The sequence below is a fragment of the Pezoporus flaviventris genome, unplaced genomic scaffold (assembly GCF_033815535.1).
Source record: "Pezoporus flaviventris isolate CSIRO_AGI_PZ_B2104156 unplaced genomic scaffold, CSIRO_AGI_Pfla_v1 ptg000095l, whole genome shotgun sequence".
Classification (NCBI taxonomy): domain Eukaryota; kingdom Metazoa; phylum Chordata; class Aves; order Psittaciformes; family Psittacidae; genus Pezoporus; species Pezoporus flaviventris.
Window position 1 is genome coordinate 1,663,331 of NW_026892643.1, and position 19,499 is coordinate 1,682,829.

General features: G+C 41.3%; 1 protein-coding gene across 1 annotated transcript in view; it reads right to left on the reverse strand.

Annotated features, from left to right (window-relative positions):
• Positions 1-11,777, reverse strand: part of HS6ST3 (heparan sulfate 6-O-sulfotransferase 3) — a 309,575-nt gene extending 297,798 nt beyond the window's left edge. Inside the window, exon 1 of the mRNA XM_061476250.1 lies at positions 10,942-11,777. Coding sequence (XP_061332234.1) covers positions 10,942-11,513 — 572 coding nt within the window. The 5' untranslated portion in view covers positions 11,514-11,777. The remainder of the gene's footprint in view (positions 1-10,941) is intronic.
• Positions 11,778-19,499: the final 7,722 nt, after the last annotated feature.

Genomic DNA, 19,499 nt, shown 5'->3' on the forward strand with positions numbered 1-19,499 from the left:
TCTAATACACCCCAGGATGCCATTGGCCTTCTTAGCCACAAGGGCACAGTGTTGGCTCATGGTCATCCTGTCGTCCACTAGGACCCCCAGGTCCCTCTCCCCTACACTGCTCTCTAACAGGTCGTTCCCCAACCTATACTGGAACCTGGGGTTGTTCCTGCCCAGATGCAGGACTCTACACTTTCCCTTGTTTTGTTTGGGTTTATTCTTAATATTTTCTTTGGAACTACTTACTACTTTGGACTGAGCTACAAGTAACAGAGTAACAAGTAACAGAGCATGAAACAAGAATGATAAACATCCACCATTCCTACTGCTCTCTTAATCAAAGCTGCAGTTCTGTGTGGCCGCACTTCAGCTTCCTACTCAATCTGTTAGTCAGACACAGTCCATCAGTTTTACTATTACTCTATAGCAATGCCCAGCAGCAGTTCAGATGCCTGCCACTGACCTGTATCACAACAGGATTCTTTATCCCATTGTCAGGTATCTGACAATTTAATCAAAATGAAAAAAGAGAGATACACTAATACCGAAATAATCTGCAGAAGTCACAGGCAACGCTATAAAACCCAGCATACATTTACATGTTCATTGACCCACCAGCTTTTGCCAGCAGATGCAGGAGACCTGAGATCAAAAGAGAAAAAGACTTGCTGAAGAGCTGATGTATTACAGAGGGCGTGGGCTTTTTTTCCAAAAAAGCTATTTTCAGTTTATTTTCAGTTCCTTTAGCTACATTTTCTATGTGGAGGAAACCATTTCAATGGGCATTTTCAGGTTTTAAAAGCTTGACAAAAAAAGGCATGGCAACTTTAACACAGTTGAGATGAAGTTTGCAACACAAGGCTGTAAGTAGGGACTCTAAACCTTTACTTCACAAAAAAGAAGTGAAATACATACACATACATATACACACACAAACTAATTATTTGAGGTTTTTCCACAGTAGCTTAGTAAGTGGTCTGTTCAATTTTCATGTGAAAGTGTATAGAGAATTTGTATCTAGACTCTTTTTGGATGCAGTGATACATGAGGAAGAAATTAAGTTGAACGATGGGAAATTTCAGCTAGGTGAGAAGAGAAGCTCTCTTCTGATGAGGGTAGTTCATCACTGGAAGAGGTTGCTCACAGACACCGTGGCCTTCTATAACTCCATCTTTGGAGTTACAATTTTTGGGCAACGCGTACAGCTACCTGCTCTAGACAGGCCGACTTGTGAGCAGGGGGTTGAGCTAAATTACTGCCAGAGGCCTCTTCCTACCAACATAACTCTGTAATAAATCCAAATGACTACTAGTAGAGAACAACATAAAATACTTCATAAAAGCTACTCATCTCATCTGAACCTTGTAAAGTCAGCAACAGAAAAGATACAGCTTTAGCCTGATAGAGGCTTTTCTGGCATGAAAACATGGAAGTTTTTGCAGTTATAGAAGTTATTCATCACTCATATCTGAAGCTTCTCAGAAAATAATGGTCCTACTCCCACCACTAAATATTAAGGTCTAGTTAAAAGATGAAAATATTACCTGACAACTGTGCTACTGGGGATTTATAGTGTAAGAGCTGAAGATGCTTAGTTTAACATTTGGGTCTCTTATTACAAAACTTACCTGACTTAAGAAACCTGTGTCAAAATAATAAAAGACCTATGTAGGACAGGATCTCAAACTAGCTTGTGCTTGAATTTTCTCATTATGTACATGTCTTTCTCTTCCAGCAAGTATAAAAGAATATAGGGAGAGCTTTAAACCCTCAAACAAGTTGGTTGTGGTTTGTTTGTTGTTTTTTTTTTTTTTTGGGGGGGGGGGGAGAACACAACCAAAACAAAACAAAACACACAAAACACCTTTCAAATTTCAGATTTTGATCCTTCCTTCACCTCTCAAGATTGTAGCTTTATTTCTGCTCCCTGCGTTCTTCTGCCGTCTTCCAGACTTCACTCTCACTTTGGGCTCACAGCTTATTCCTATGCTGCTTCTTTTCTTTACCCTCTTCCTCTGAGGGGTTCCTCAAGCAAACACCATCAGTCGCTATTCCACCTACCTACACATTCCCAGCCACAGGCTGTGTGCAAAGACACATGGAAATAAAGTAAATAATTGCAAATAGCTACTTTCAAGTGTGAAAATACACAAACACTGAGATACAAAAGTATTTGCTACTTAAACAAAAGCCAGCTCAGAAAAACAATTCAGAAATAGGCTACCCGGGCAAAGGGGGGGGGGGAAAAAAAAGAGAAAAAATGATTAAGCTTTTCCCTACCTTACCACCTCTAAAATTTCATTTAACATACATTTAAAAGCATAATGTGCTCAAGTCTTAGAAATAAAGATTTGAAAGTCAGTAAGCTCTTTCCACTGACATTAGACTTTAGATGACAATTTGAGAACAAAAAAAATGTATTTTTGATTTGTGTTTTGACCAGTATGCCTCCTTTTTTCACTCAGCTCACTTTCAAGGTTATTTGTTTGCAGAAAGTAACTGGTCTCAGAGAGGTCAGCTCCTCTGCATACTCTAACACCCTGGAGGGCCATCTCCTTCCCACACCAAACAGCACCAGAAACCCCACAGCCAGACATCTCATCAATTTACTTCACAGAACTGGGAAGTATACTCAAGTCAATTATGAATATCATGGTTTGTCTCAGCAACCCTTTAATACTTTGACTTTGGAAACTGAAGTTGCATCTGGTCATTGCTTTCTCCATCCCAACATTATTCTTCATACATTCTTCAAAGTTTCCCCCTTACTAAGCCAGTATGTTTGGCATCCCTCTCAGTTTGTAGACACTCAGAGCCACGCTTCAACCTGCATTAATTACCCACTTTCACAACTGACATATAACTATATTAATGCAACATTTCTGATACATCTGAAATCAACTCTGCATCGAACATTTTCTAACAGATTACTTTTTTTAAAGAAAATAAGAGAGTTAGTATATTAAGTTTAAATAATTAATTAAAGCCATTCGCCCCCTCCTCCTTCTTCTAAGATGACTTTAAGCTGTGGGCCAAACTCAGATCTCTGTAGAAGTGTACATAATAGCAAGCTTCGTAGCAGAACCAAAGCCTTCAGAGCTTGAAGACAAAAGGACCTATCCTTGCCAGAACACATTTTATACTTTTTTAGTCAATACACATTTAAATCTGAAGCACTGATCATGTAACAGACAACAACTACTTCAAGAGTTACTAATTTTGCCACTTTAGAATTTGTTCTGAAAGAAGATCCATGCCGTCTTGAACAAAATCCCAAAATACTTTGTTGTTAATTTTTCCCCCTAAATTCGTAGTTGATTCAAAGCTGAATCATTTATCGTAACAGCAGTCCAAATTAGACCCTTCATTCATACAATCAGCCTCCTACACAGTGTCTGGAAATGTTGTTCAGCAATAACGTAACTCTAAGTTACTTCTACGGCAACCAGGAACCTGAAGACATCCAACATACTTTAGCACTAGAAATTTAGGCTATAAATACTGCCAGAAAACAGGCAGCAAGTTGAATGCAATAGTAAATCCATTAAATATGGGTTCCCTCCCTTTTATTGGATTTCATTCGGCACAGAGAACAGCAGAGTCTTTACATTATTAGCTCACTTATTACCATGGCTGCACCAGACTCTGGGAGGAAATGCTTTTTACCCTTTTTGCCTTAGAAGGCAACACATGAAAACTGCCAGCACACCCCAGGGGGGCTATCATTGAGTTCGACCGACCAGCTTTCTACATTTTCCACTGAGCTTCGTGGTCACTGGAGCTGAGCTGGCAAAGATTTTCTTACTCCTCACAGAGTTCTCAAAAAAAAAAAAAACAACAAAAAAGAAAAGGAAAAGCTCACAATTTTATCCTTATTTTTGCCACCATCTGGGTCTACAGGTTTAATCTTTATCAGCGTAATGGCATTACACAGCAACTTTTCCCACTCACACAGTAACTTTTCCTATTCCACCTAAAACCAATACATACCCGAAAGCTACGTAAGGATTCAAGCAATATCCTATTCAGAAGGATTGGAAATTACTCTAAATTAGGCAAGTAGTTAAAAGAAATTAAAAACCATCTTAGTAATACAAGAGAGTTAAAACAGCTGCTGTGCCTTATAACACTGTACAGCCCAAGGGGCTGCTACTGACACTTCACTTTTGTTTTCTCCCTAGGGGTTCCTCTGCATTGCTCCTACAAGAGAAGAGAATAGATCCTTATTTTAAATAAAATCTTATTAGACAGCCTATTTTCCAGTATAAAATACCAGAAGAAGCTGAAAAAAAAAAACCTTCATGATACATGAAGCTAGATTAAGAAGAAAGCAGCAAGGTTTGCATGAAAGAGCAACCAAATTTGCTTGGGTAAATCACTAAGTTCTCTTACAGACAACTAGAACTGCTGCTCAGGTGATCATTTTCATCACATGCACCTCCCTGTCTCAAAACTTACTACCTTTCACAGATATCTGTAAATTATAAATCTATCTGCAAATTATAAGGATGTGTGAAACAGTGGTCAGCACAATCCATTCTCAATTGAGTAGTGCTGACTACCATTTCATCAGTACCATCTACATGAACATGAGCTCTAGTCCTTCCTTCAGGCAACCTGCCGAGGTTTACTGCAGCAGCATCAGAAGTCTGAAGACAAGACTTAGCTTTGGGTCAGAAGTTTTCCACGGCTGTGACAACCCTGATGCTGAAAAGTTCCATCTCCATCAATCATTTGTCTGTGACTCTGGGCAGAGAAAAATCTCACAAGAGACAAGTACAGTGCACAAAGCAGCTGAGGAGAGTTGCTAGCTGCTGCCACATATTCTAAGACAAGTTATCTTTCATAGCATAGAAGAGATTAGCAGGTAGCATTGCTATCTCAAACAAGCTGGATCAAATCAGTCTAACTTCCCTCTAAAATATAGCAATTGACTTTGAATAGGAACAGTAGGAAGGAAATGCTTAAAAAAAAAAAAAAGTATGACTTTAGACAACATTTCCAGTTAGTGCCATAAGCCAGAAAAAAAAACAAAACACTGTCTAGGAAACAAAATGATGTGGCAGTGGCAGAACTCCCTGGAAAGCACTTCTAAGAGCTTTATGAAACAAAAGATTTATCACAAAAGGATTTCATTCTGTTCAATGTTTGCATCAACAATGTAGATGCTGAATACAAAATGCATTTATTAAATATGCCAATGATGAAAAGCTAGGAATGACAAAATCAAAATCTGAGTCAATTTTACAAATTAAAGAAATTGACAAAAGAGGAATGATATCCAGTGGGGATGAGCACAAAACTCTTACAAGGAAAATATAAGTAGTAGTCTTTAAGAAAATGAATAGCGTCTAAATCCCAAGTTGAACAGTCAGTGTTAGGAAACTGCAAAACACTGAAGTGTGGAACAAGGACAGCTTTCAGAATAAGCAAAGTCATCTTTTTTGCTTCACTCTGCACTACACTTATAGATGAAATACTGGACCCTCCACTGAAGCATCAATTTTCAAGAAACCAACTGACAAATCCGAAGAGGAGGAACATGAAGAATGGCCTACAATAAATACAGAATGAGCTGGATCTGCGTACTTTTTAAAGGAGGGTTGAAAGAGGGCTTCCTAAGAACCAAAGTACTCAGCAAGCTACTGCAAAGAAAAGGGGATCAATTTATTCTGTTTCTCAAAAAACAGAAGATGCAATAGGCTTAAAATTGGAATTAATAAGATCCACACCAAGCACTGGGGGGAGACACACCACTTTCCAACAGTAAGGACAGTGAAACCCTTGAGCAGATTACCAAGGTTCTTTTAAAGCATCCAGCACTGGACACAGTTAAGAAAAGAAAACTGCCACACCATCAGTACCATGACCATAGCAAACTGTTTAATACTTCTTGCTCCTTACATTTGTACTAAAAAAGCCCAAACAAATAAAAAAACCCAACTCTACAGAGCTCACTGGCTCTAACATTCATTTCAGTAGAGGATACTAAGGTATCCTAGATAAGTTATAGGTGTATCACTAGGAATGGTTTCAAGTTCTAGAGAATGTGTTGGGCTTTCTAGTTGTTTTGGTTTTTGTGGGTTTTTTGGGGTTTTTTTTTTGTTGTTGTTGGTTTTTGTTGTTGTTGTTTTTGTTTAAACTTATTCTCTTCTCCCCCTACCTCCAGCAGAGTCTTAATTTTCAATTAACCCTCTTCCATGTTTATGATGACCATAGTTACCAGGGCTGCAAAAAACAAGAGTCCATTTTACCCTCTGTTATTGCTAGAGCTTTAAAAAACACTCAATAGTCAAACAAAGGATTGCATAAGAAGAAAGAAATCCTACTAATAGTTTCTATTCAACTCTCCCAATTCCATGACTCATGGGTTTACTGCTGATTTATACTCCTATAGAATAACAGAGCACACAGTAAGTTAAGCAGACATGAGGAAATGGAGAGTATAATGGGAGCAAATTAATGAAAATCAATAGTTTCAAAGACTAAAGTGCACTGATAATAAAGCTCATGAGGTTTACAGAATTAGTCTGATTTCACCATTTTCAAATAAGAAAATTAGACAACACTTTCAATGCAGTGTTCTCTCAAGTGTGTAGTTTAAAAGATAACCTTCCTGGTTTAATCAAACTTGTAATAAATAATAATGAATAATTATTAATTATATTGCAGGCACACCGGCAAGGGAGAAAAGTGTGCCTTGATTAGGACTTCTAAGATCCCCTCTCAATCCCTCACACATACAGTAGAGAGGCAAAGCCAGCCCTGTCTCACACACCAAATTTTACCTGGTAACCTAACAGACAGACAACATCTCTGCAACATCAGACATTGAATTCTTCTCATCTAGTTTTAGACAGCAAGCCCACATTAGCCTTTCCAATCATCCCTTGCAATCAGTGAAAGGAAGAAATGCACCCCCAGAAGACAGTTCAGCAGGTTTTGGACATACCTTAGACCCCCCCAAATGGCTGCTCATATTACTCTGTTTCTTCCCACTGTCTACCGAACTGGCCTAATGTCACTTCCTCAGACTTGAGACCAACTCTTCCCCACATCCCAGGTTAGACATCTAACAACATTTCTTTTCCCTTTCTTTCCTCAAGCAATGTTGGCTAAGGCTCCTCAGTCTCAGCTTCTTGGCACCTCAGAAGGAAAGCCAAGTTCCAGAGGTGGAGCTAGACACAAGCATCATCAACCTCAATGACTTTGAGAGGGCAAAGCAAACGCACAAAAGACTGTTCCTTTAAAAAAGGATTACACCCCAGTTTCAGTTACTTTTTTTTGTAGCAGCCATTTTTGTGAGGCAAAGTAAATAACCCAAGTTGTAGACACAGTGCATAGCAGTAACTCTGTTGTTAAATGTTATGGAGGGCTATCCTACTGATGCAAGAACTTCCAAGTGAACCTGACTGCATCTTCATGGGAAAAGTCCCACTGCTTGGATAACAGTAATTATCTGAAATGATGAGCTGAAACTGTGCTAGTAAGAATTTAATTTAAAACTGCATCAGCTGCATGCCCTTCCCCATGTCCTCACTATCCAGACAGGAACTCCTGTAAAAGTGAAAGCCATAAGTCAGTATGAAAAGTTAATAGCCTGGCTCTGTAAACACTTTAGCAGGTATTTCAGCAGAACATCTTGCATCCTGAAAATTAAAACATGCAAGTGTTTGAAGAAATAAAGTCTAAAATTGTTGGTTTGATTGCTGGTTTTGTTTTGTTGGTTTTTTTTTAAGTAATGACATTCAAAAGGGTAACTTTGATTCTCACCAAGAAAGAGAGTTCTACAACTTCACAACAGCATCCAACACATTGACAAACAAATTTTCCTACTGAAGTACCTAAGGTGGGATGAGAGCACAGAGAACACTTCATACCATTCACTCAGGCAGAGGTAAAGGTCCAGTGAGACCTAAGTCAGAACTGGCGCTTGGGCTTTAAGAAGTTCAAATTGCTGGGGCACAGCAGCAATTTCTCCCACATTGTTTCCTGGGACCTGAGATTTCAAGACACCAACATCAGAAACACAAAAAATGGGATGAAGTCTCTCTAAAACCCTGAGGAGATTTCAGAAGTAGAACATCTTTAAACACACTGTCCATGAAAGACAAAGACCCTCAGGGTGAGGTGAGGTAAAGTAGTGCTTCACATACCTTCTAAGACCCTTGGGAGAATCATCCACTCCCTCCTTTCCCTGCCAGCTAACCCCTTCCCCCCTGAATTCTAGTTTCTTCGTGAACTCTTCTAAAGATCTGCATTAAAAGGCAGGACTTAATCTAACTTGTTCACAACAAAATAGCAAAGAAAATACTTCTGAGAGCCACTTGTTTAATTTTTTTACTTGCATTACTCTATTACCAGCCATGTAAGAAGCAAATTTTCCCTTATTTCCTCTATGTAGCAAAAGACAGGCTACATAAACAGAGATCTGAAGAAAATCCAGATTTTTTGCTTCTCCTGCTATGAGGAGAAACAAAAAATAATCCAAAATACACTTAACAGCATCTTCACTTCATCAAATACATGGCACAAGAGATCTAATACCTTGGCACCAAATTCATAACGTAGCATGTCCTGCTCAGAAAAAACTCATTGTCAGATATTTAACCAATTTAGCCTTATTTTCTGACTCCACAGCTGGAAAGTAGAAATGTTGAGCTATTCAATGAATGCTAATGTCTCAAATACATTCAGAAGCTTTAAAGGATGACTTAAAAATAATCAGTACGTTTTACGTTAGACACATATGCTAGTTTCTTGCCTATTTTCGACATATAGTCTTCTCATTCTCAATTCTCAGTTCAAACATTTAAAAAAAAAGGCTTAGATGCATGCCTCTAATAGTACAGTACTCCAGAAGAGTAGTTTAGGCTTGACGCCAACTTTACCAGAAGCAAAGATATTCACAGCAGAGACAAACCGTACTTTGGGGTTATCTGATTCATTTTACAGCTCCTTGAAAAGCTTAAGTCAAGCTACATTATTATTAAGAGAAAATAAAGGGGAAAGTGAAAAGGTAATACAAGAAGCAATGGGTAATAAAACAATGCAACAAATAATTATTCATAGCACTTTCCTCACTTACATAAAGACCAATGAGACAAAGGGAAGTTTTCTCTGAATCAATAACCAAGAAGTGCAATGTCACACTAACCAAATCATTCACTAACTAAACAAATGTTTAAGAAAGCAGTACCAAGTTGTGATGGCGAAATGTCACATTTCTGCCTTCAATCAAAAAATCAGTAATTATCCACCAGTCACTATGACCTGCTTTGTAATTCAATTCAAAGTTTTAAGTTTAGTTCACATAATGATGTTTTTATTTAAGAGCACTGAGACCACTACTCCACTTTTAATGCCTACTTGTGAACTTTGCAATTCCATTTAACACTGTTATTTTCTTCCTAATATTTTTCACAAGAGAGGAAAAAGGACTTCAGTGGCAAATTATGTATTTTCAGACACTTCCATGAATATTACTCTTCCTTCTTATGTCCCTGGTTAACATTACAAGTTTACTGATTACTCCTTAAAGCTGTACAGTTAACACCAAGTGATTTTGTGTTTCAAGACATTCACAGCATCTCTCTTCCATTAGCACACCAATATGTACACTTATCTCCAGCTAAACATTTTACACAAAATTGTGTGAACTACCTTAACAGTATTCTGCAAGTACAGTCCAAGCCCACAACCATCAATGACAAATTCAAATTATACTGACTGGAGTCATGCTAATGGGACTAGCTTTGCTATATGAGAGGGAACGAAGAAAGGTTCATGTTAAATAACCTTCGAATTGCCACAACAATCAATTTTATCATCTTGATGAACAGACCCTGTTAACATGAGTCCATGTACGTCATGGACTGTGTGTGTTCTTAAATTACAAGGCACAAACACGTATGAGTGGTCCTACTGAATGAAAAGTTAAACTTTGCCAAATCATGCAATTAAGATGGACAGCGAAGAGTAAGTTATCTGGAAACTATAACACAAAAAAAAAAAAACAAAGCAAAACCAAAACCAACTGGTTTTCCTAACAATTTTCCAGCTGTTGAAGTTACAGTCGTATCATTGCATTGCAAAGGTTTAAACGAGAATTCAACTCATAACTTCTCACTACACACAGTCAAAATCTATCATACAGATAGAGAGGATCTAATATTAGCCTGAACATCTGCTTTAATGGCAAATAAATCAGAACAAACCCCAAAATTTACTGAATCACCTAGAGCTATCTCGTACCGAGATTACCCATCTGACAACCTTTCCACTTCCGCAGTTTCCACAATTTCCACATTTCCACCGACAAGACCTTTTGCGAAACACAAGCACAATACAAGATAAACGCAGAGAGGCAGCATGCACATGACATTCAGAAGTTTTCCCCTGTCGTCACATCATCAACAGAACAGTGTTATTTTTTCCCTAATACTGCGCTCCCTGCTCAAAGCCTGAGCACACATCGCCTCCTGACTCTCAGCTCTCACATACAGCGAGCTATCAGTACACAGCAGCAAGCAGAAAACCAGCCTATCTGCCAACAAGAAACACAGGGAAAGAGAGTTTAAGGGCTTCCGGACAGTTCAGACTCCGCTATTATACCACACAGGCAGCTGCAGCCATCCACTAGATTCTGCAGAGGCACTCTTCTTATGCAGAAGAGTGTAACGCTTTGTTAAAAACAAGTTTCCGAACAACATACAGACAGGAGAAACTTGCATAATAAGCCCCAGCAGAGTTTCTCTCGCGCTACCCGGTGCAAAAGGCGTATGGGTGGAATCAGCACAAGTTTCAGGCGAAGCGAGCGCATTACAGTTAACAGGGCGGGAAACAGCCCAAACTAGACCCTTCTCTGGGAGATAGGCTTTTTTAACCATCACTTATTCATTCATTTCTCCCGACCGCTCCTCACAGCCGCCGAGCTCCGCGGCCGGCACTTACCTGAGGGTGCGGTTGCCGGCGCAGCCGCGGCGCTCCATGGCGGCAGGCACGCAGCTGGTGAGCTCGGTCCAGTCGGCGTGCAGCCCGCAGCTCCAGCCGGTGGAAAAGCGGGAGAAGAGCCACGTGTCCTTGTCGCCGCCCGGGCGGTGGCAGGCGCACTTCTTTTGCCCGGCGCGGCAGTAGCAGGGCTGCTCCAGGCGGATGTTGCGCACCAGATGCCTCCCGAAGGTGGTGCCGCCTGTCTTCTGGATGTGGAGGAAGACGATTACGTCTCGTCCCCGCATGTCGAACCGCACGCGCCGACACAGCTCCCCCCGCGCGAAAGCGAACTTGGCCACCAGCCGCGGCAGGGCCGCCGCTGCCTCCGCCGCCTCCTCTTCCTCCGCGTTACCCGCTGCCGCCTCCCCCTCCTCTCGCTCCGCCGGGCCCCCCCCACGGCGGGCGGCGGAGGCCGGCGGGCGGCGGGCGCAGGCGGCACCGGGGCAGGCGGGCGACACATACTGGTAGACGATGAGCAAGAAGAGCAGCGCCAGCAGCGGCGGCAGCAGCCACCTGTTGAAGCGCTCGTCCATGGCGGTGCGCGGGGGGCAGCGCGGCGCGGGATCAGGCGCTGCCGGGCGCTGACAGGGCGGCCGCCCCGCTCGGATCCCGCAGCCGAGGGTCTCCCGGCTCCCTTCCTGACGGCATGGTCGTGGCAGGCAGCTGCGGCTGGGCCGGGCTCCGCTCCCCTCAGCGCAGCGCGCCGCGCCGCAGCCTGCCCGAGGCGGCCATCCCGCTCCCCTCGGCTGACGGGAACCGGCACCCGCCGAGCAGGACCGCCTCGCGCCGAGCCCTACACGCGCAGAGTCCGCTCCGCCGGCAACTCCAGCCCAAACACACCGCTCGGCCCCCGCCCGCCAGCCAATCGGGGCAAAGCCGGCCGCTTGAGCAGCCAATGGCCGGGCCTAGCACGCCGGATCCGCCGCCAATGAGTGCGTGCGGCGAGTGAACGGGGGTGGTGGGAGTCGCTCCTCGCTCCCCTCCAGGTATCGGACGGAGAGGGATCGCGCGCGGGTGACGGGGGAGGGGGGGGGAGGGGCAGAGGCGCAGCAGCAGCGAATGAGGAGCCGGGGGCGGAGCGAAAGGCAGCCAATGAGATTAAGGAGGGGGCTCCGCCAGGTGAGCGGGGCTCCTGTCAAGGATCGCCGCAAAGCGGCGCGGGAGGGGTTGCGCGGCGCTGGCCGGCCGGCCGGCCCCTGCCGGTGCTTCGCGCCCCTTCAGGCCCGTGTGCGGTTCGTCGAGGCCACCGAAATAAGTAATGTGTGCTTTTTGATTTTAAACTCAGTAATATCCCGTTATTTGGGCTTGGGGTTTGTGTGCGTGTTTGTACTGTCTGCAGTTCCAAGCCCGTGCTTATGACCCCAGTGTTTTCCATATAACTGGACTGGACAACGTAATGACTACACAGCTAATTAATTGTAGATTCAATGACCTGCAGTGCTGTTGGTTCTTGCGGTCTTCAAAGCACGGAGTCGCAGTGTTCTTTGCAGAACGCTATCTCCCTGAGGCAGTAACATCAATTCCCCTTTATTAAAGTCCCAAAAGTTGATTTATTCAGTTTTCAAAAGTTGTTTTTTCACACCCCTTAACATATTTACCACAGTCCTCTGTCTGAAACTGTGCTGTTTACTGACTTCACAGAATCATAGAATGGTTTGGGTGCAACGGGACCTTAAAGCTCAGCCAGTTCCAGCCCCTCTGCCACAGGCAGGGATGCCTTCCACTAGACCAGGTTGTTCCAAGCCCCGTCCAACCTGGCCTTGGACACTGCCAGGGATGGAGCAGCCACAAGTCCGGGCACCCTGTGCCTCACCACTCTCACAGTGACATTCAGCTTACGGATCACAGCTGAGATTTGTCAAAAAAAACCACAGCCCACTGTTTTGTCTGTGGTGAGTTCTCTGTGTTTTTAAATGTCTGTTACACTTCATATCCAAATACAAGCCTTGTCTAGCTCCTGGATAATAGTACATTAATATGCAAAGCATTTCATGTTGGAACTGATTGCACATCTCGGTTATTTAATTACAGAATGCCTTTATTTACTGAGGGATTAATTAGATATCTGACAGTGCTAAAGCAACTTTCTTACTTAACTCTAAAGACAACTTCACCTCTGGAAGGCTGGTAACAGAAGAGTATAGCCTTCCCATGGGACCATTTAACTTTAGAACTTGGAAAAAAAACAGTTGCACGAATGTACTTTAAGCTGAAGATCTTTAAATAGAAAGTTAGAGTATTTGGGCTCTTGGAACAGAATATCAGCTCCCATTAAAGCTTGCCAGAAATAACAGAAATTACCAAAAATTAGTCTAAAAAAAAGAATGTTGTGAAATGTTCCAGAAGTTGCTGCCAGACAATCAAGGGCATGCACCACCCAGTGTCAAGCACACGAACATACAGCACACACATACACATTTCCACAGTCCCACAGCACTGTTAAGGTTTTACATTGGTGAAAGTCTGAGAGCAGCAAATTCTTGTGTCTTGCAAAGACATCAAAAGAGATGCATTTTTATCTTCAGTGAGATTTTCTAAGGAGAAAGCCATAGGTTACACGGTGAAACTGCAAAAAATGCAGAGTCTGGTGTCAAATGAAACTACTCAGTATTCTTCATATAATGACAAGAGGTGTGCACCCACTCACTCCTACCAAAGTGAAGAACAGCATTTTTGTCTTGGAAAATCACCATATTGCCACCAGGAGCAGCGGAGCATCCGTCTTCTCCCTAGGGAGACCTGACTTTCTTTGCTTTGCCCACCACCATGCTCCCCTGTTTTCAGACTCCCCATGCCTCCTCCCAAGTGTGAACTTAATGAGGTTACCTTTTAACCTCAGTCTTTTACTGGGTGACAGGGAGCCTATCCCAGAGAAATGTAAGTATTTATACATGGAAGATACAGGAGCACTTTGTTCTCACCTCAGCCTATTCATTACCTAACAAACAACCACAAAAAACAAACCAAAAAACAAAACCCACCTAAAGCAGGAACATTAAATATAGCCTTGTTTCAGTAACAGAATAGCACTAGCAAGGCTTCTGAGGGTAAATTTGTATCTGGAATAAAAGCACTGCTAAAACATTTTGACTGAACTATCTCTTATAATGCTTTTAGATACAGATATGCTATTAGAATTTAAGATTTTCTTATTAAAGACATAAATGACACTGTAGCTCCATCTCCATGAAAAGATCAGAGCTAAATTTGCTAAACAGATAAATTGCATTTCAGCTATATTTAAAATTCTTATTTATTTATTGAAATTTACTCAAGATCGTAACTGATTCGTGAAGACTGTCAAAAATGTTTTTTATTGGACAGAAAGGATGTACAGGAGAAGTAAAAATATATTTAATGAGGTTTAATTTAAAACTTGACTTTCAGAAAGCACTCCTTTTTCTGAAACTAGCAAAAAGTACTTGAAGACCCATATGAGTTAATGTGTAATGCAGGTTTCAAAGACAAGCTTTTATTCATGAATTTTAATACTCCCAATGATAGTTTGTGGACCATGCTCTACATCACAACCATTGCACATCCAACCACCACCCAGTTCTTCCCAATTACATACAGGGTGTGTAGTCACATACCAAGCTGTAAGGGAACATGGCTCTAGCTTGAATAGCAGTTGGAGTCTCCACAATGAACGTGTGTCTAATGATCATAGAATGGTTTGGGTTTGAAGGGACCTTAAACCACATCCAGTTCCAACCTCCTGCCATGGGCAGAGACACCTTCACTAGACCAGGTTGCTCAAAGCTCTGTCCAGCCTGGCCTTGAACACATCTTCTCTAGGCAACCCATTCCAGTGCCTCCCCACCCTCACAGGGAAGAATTTCTTAATAATACACAATCTTAATATCCCCTCTGTCAGTTTAAAGCCATTCCCCCTTGTCCTGTCACTACATGCCCCTGAAAAAAGTCACTCTCCAGATCTCTTATAAGCTCCCTTTAGGTACTAGAAGCTGCTCTAAGGTCTCCTTGGAGCCTTCTTTTCTCCAGGCTGAACAAGCCCAACTCTCTCAACCTTTTTTCACAGGAAAGGTGCTCCAGCCCTCTGAGCATCTTCATGACCCTTCTCTGGACTCGCTTGAGTCCAGCATGTCCCTCTTGTGCTGGCAGCCCCAGAGCTGAAAGCTCACAAGAGCAGATTAGAGGAGGAGAATCTCCTCCCTTGACCTGCTACTCAGCAGAGGCCAAGTGTCCTGACACAGAGAATGTAGCGTTTTCATTTGGTAGCATTTTATGTTCTCTTTATAGAGATCTGCATTACTGTGCAAGGCTCTGTGGAATTAAGCTTTAATAAAACCAGTTAGTTTCTTTAGAAGTCAATGGCTGTAACTCATTAGCATCAATGAAGCGATGGTAAGGGTCATTTTGAACACAGTCGTGTTTCCATTGATTTAATGGGAACATGGCTGGGTTCAAAATGAAGTCCTAAAAACTGCAAACTCTGTTCAGTCCCAAGATTTTCCCTTTCAAATATAACTCATCTGTAAATCTCCAGTGAGAGTTTAACTACAAGGAACATCCAAAGTTGGTTACAAGCTATTTTTGAGATACTCTTTACTGTTACAAAATGAATGTAGTTTATCTGGATTTCAAAATTAAACAATTATTAAGATTTGGAATTCTCTTGTTTCTACCATAGTAATTCTCCAAGATCTTATGCTGTCAGCATAGAGCTCAGAGTTCACCAAATAAAATAATCTTGAAATGCCCTTATTCCTCATAACAATTTCAGGCAGAATACTTTCACCTGTTAATATTTACATGCCAGATATACCGTCATTTCTACCAGAGATATGCTGACATGTGGAACTGTGCACACAAAATTATTTTGGAATTCCAAGACTGGATTTTCCTTCTCCTTGCCAGTTCTGAAGTAACACTCAGCACATTTTCAGAGTTGCTAAAAATAGAAATTGGCATACTTACCATTTATTTTAAAGGTCAGTACAACATTTGCTAGTCTGAATCAATGGACATGTGAAACACTGTCAGTGCCAACATCAAGGTTTGCACAAAATGCATGAGTAAGCAAATGATATTATGAAGCAAGGGTACAAAAGTATGATCTCATTTAGCAATTATCTGTCTGACAAGGTTAGCATCTAACGGATCTGTTAGTGTAAAATTAAAGTGACACCTAACTTACACTGGTTTCTTTAAATTATTTATCACCGCTTGACCTGAGCTGTTTCAACGCTTGTAGCCAGTTGAGAGTTCCAATAAACTAATTATTCATTGTGCAGCAAGTCCCAGGTGTCTCCCTTGTCACAAGGATACAAATTGTTAAATTAATAAATGCAGGCTAACTTCAGTTATCTCTCATGGATTAATTTGTTCCAAGGTTTATAATATAAACCTCCCTTATTTTTTGTCAGATTAAATTTTAGTACATGCACTTACTGAACCTTCTATTTCAATGGGACACTGAGTGATGTGTTCTTCCTTTTAAAATGATTTATGCATTATACTGTCATCAGTCCATCTTCTCATAAAGTTGCAGTTCATTATGAGGCTTGTTAATTTTCACTTCTCCTGCTTGCCATCCTTCTTCTGGATGTAACAGCTTTATTAAACCTATGACCCCCTTTCATTTCCTTTAGTCAGAACGCAGACAATATAGAAACAACTCTTTCGGTCAATGTCTCCTATGTGCCAGTCCACACACAGTGGCTTCTGCAAGTCATCCTTTATGCACTGCTACGTGTTCTCCTTATGAGAGAAAAGATCATCTATATTCTGCTTTGAATATTCATAATTCTACCAGTGTAAGACACTGACCTAGAACAACTTGAACATCTTAAATCACTCCCAGGATTCTAGTCATTTTTCTTTTGTTTAAAACCATAACTGCTCTTTAGAAATATTAAAATACACTTTTTCTTTTTAAATTACAGTTGTTGGGAAGATAGTTTCCCAAAAAGGAACATTTCTGAAAACTTCAAGCTACATTTTTTTAAATAGATAGCAAAACTAGATGTTTATAGGTACATCTCCTTTCTACCATGTACACTTGCTCACCTTTTCTCTTGCACTAGGGATCATTCCCGGGCTTTGCAACATGGACATCTAGCAGAGAAAAGACTGAGAAAATGCTGTGTTTGGGCATGTGCCAACTAGCACTCTCCCAAACAACTTCTGGACACAGTTTGGGAGTCTAACCATTCACAAGCAGCACTCAGTGGCCAAGATTACAGCTTCAGTGTAGGCGAGACCACATCATGCTACTCAGCCTCAATATTCAAGAAAGTTCGTGAACATGTTTCATTTACTAATGTAGACAACACCACTGAGCATTTGCAGTTTTTAATTTAGGGAAGAAAAATTTGTGTCTTCTCTCGCTTTTTGTACTGTGGCATAGCCAATTTACATTACAAAGCTGAGTCTGAAGTTACAGCACATTAGTTAGCAAAGAGAATCTCTGCCATTTAGAGCTACACACAGGGCTTACTGGAGTGCACTGCCTAGAGAATGGGGTGGCTCTAGGGCTCAGCTACAGTCAGAACAGCAAGAATGGTGCAAGATATGACCATTACCTGCAAATTAACCAAAGAGCCTCCAGCCACTCTTGCCATTCAAAAGACATGTGCAGCTTCATGATATGACCAGATAGAGTTGGTGAGTGGGAACATACTTTGAGTGGAGTTACAAATGCTCCAGTTATCGAAAGATGCAATATCAAATTACTAGCAGCAAATGCTGGTCCTGCACCAAAGGGAGAAAGCAAAGGGTATGAAATGCAGGGTGCTTTTTTGTAATCCCCAAACCCCTAAACACAGGGCTGTTCAGTTATGTTCTTTACAACCAGACTGCAACACAAAGACAGCCTGAGGAAAGCATTTAGCAGGACAGACACAGCAAATTGCTCTCTCATTTCTGTTCCGTGCACAGAAGAACTTAGATGTACTTACACAAATTTCTTCCAGCTCTCAGCCTTCTGAATACTTCAATATTTACAATGCAAACTCTGGAGTGTCTATAACAGATCAAAGGCACTTCATCTGTACCACATCCACATGTATTTTTCCAGATTCAGTACAAGTAGAAATACTACCGACTCAGACACTGTCAGTCATGTGAAGAATATTGCTACTGCATTTCCATATGGTCTTTTTGTTTTTCCCAGTACAGAACAGTCTAAGAGCACGTAAGAAACTCCTTTGTTTAAAGATTAAAGTGTCCAAGTCAACACCCAAGTTCCCAGACTGCAGCTTCCACCCAAGAGCTGACTTAGATCAGGGAGATAAATGCAGAGAGAAATCTGTCTCTTCTGAAATTGTTACATGCTTCCTTCTGCCTAGCAAAGCTAACAAATAGCCATATCAGTATTCCTCTCAAGACCCTAGAACTTGTCATATAGTTAAGGTATAGGAATTTCAAGACTGTGTAAGACTGCCACCTGGTGATATACATCACAGCAATTTCTTCCTCACACCATCACACAACAACCTTTTGCTTCCTTTCAGGTGGTCTTAATCTGCAAATCACCATCAAATATAACTTATCCCATTATCAGTTTATCTTGAGCACTTCTGCTTCTGTCTAGAAATCAAGTTACTAATGTTTTCAAAGTTCAGGCCGTATCTCGTCTTTTCCTTCAGAACTGACTTTTAGATGTGTTATGGAGAGATGTGGTCTAACTTGATCCATACCCCCATCACAACTTTCTATGAATCTAGAAACTTCAGTGTTTTCTGAGAAATAAATCTGAAGTAATATTAGAAATGATCCACTAGGTCTCCTCTCCCTTCTTTTTTTTTTTTCCCAGATTTTCAGTCTTTGGAATGTGATTTAAAAATAAATAAATAAATAAATAGAAAAGCCCCAAAAGCAACAAAATCTTCCAAGAATTTCCTTCTTCAAGATCGAAAAAATTATTTCTATAGTATATGAACTCAGATTCTTTCATCATCTGATCTCTGTCGGATACAGATGGAAAATGGAGAAAAGCAGTGCAAATGGTAGATTGGTAGATCAGGTTCAACTTCTAGCACGCCTATCTGGCTTTCACAGCTGTCCGCCAGTCTGAACCTTTCTTTTGTAACTGACCTCCAGCTCCTTAGTGAAAATCACAGCAAGTTCAGAGCTGTTATCGCTTTCTGGGTTGCCACTATTTCTTACTAGGCCTTTCTTGGATTCATTTCAGCAAGCCGACTTAGATACTTTGAAGTTTGAATTCAAGAACTGCACTTTTTTATGTGCAGGAGTTTTTTATACTACAGGAGTTTTTGGAACAATTCAACCCTTTCTGAGAAGGACTCCAACACCTGTTTAGGGATTTTTCTTAACTCTTTCTGATCTACCTATCTTGCTGTAAGCACTTACAGGCATATAATTAGTAATTTTTTTCCCTAAGTTATAGCAATACAAAGAAATTCGGTCTTTTGTGTATTTGTGTATGAACAGTCATATCTATTCCCTAACCCCACAAAGATCCCCAAGATGGAGGGTTGGACTAGATGACTTTTAAAGGTGCCTTCTAACCCAAACTATTATATGATTCAAAA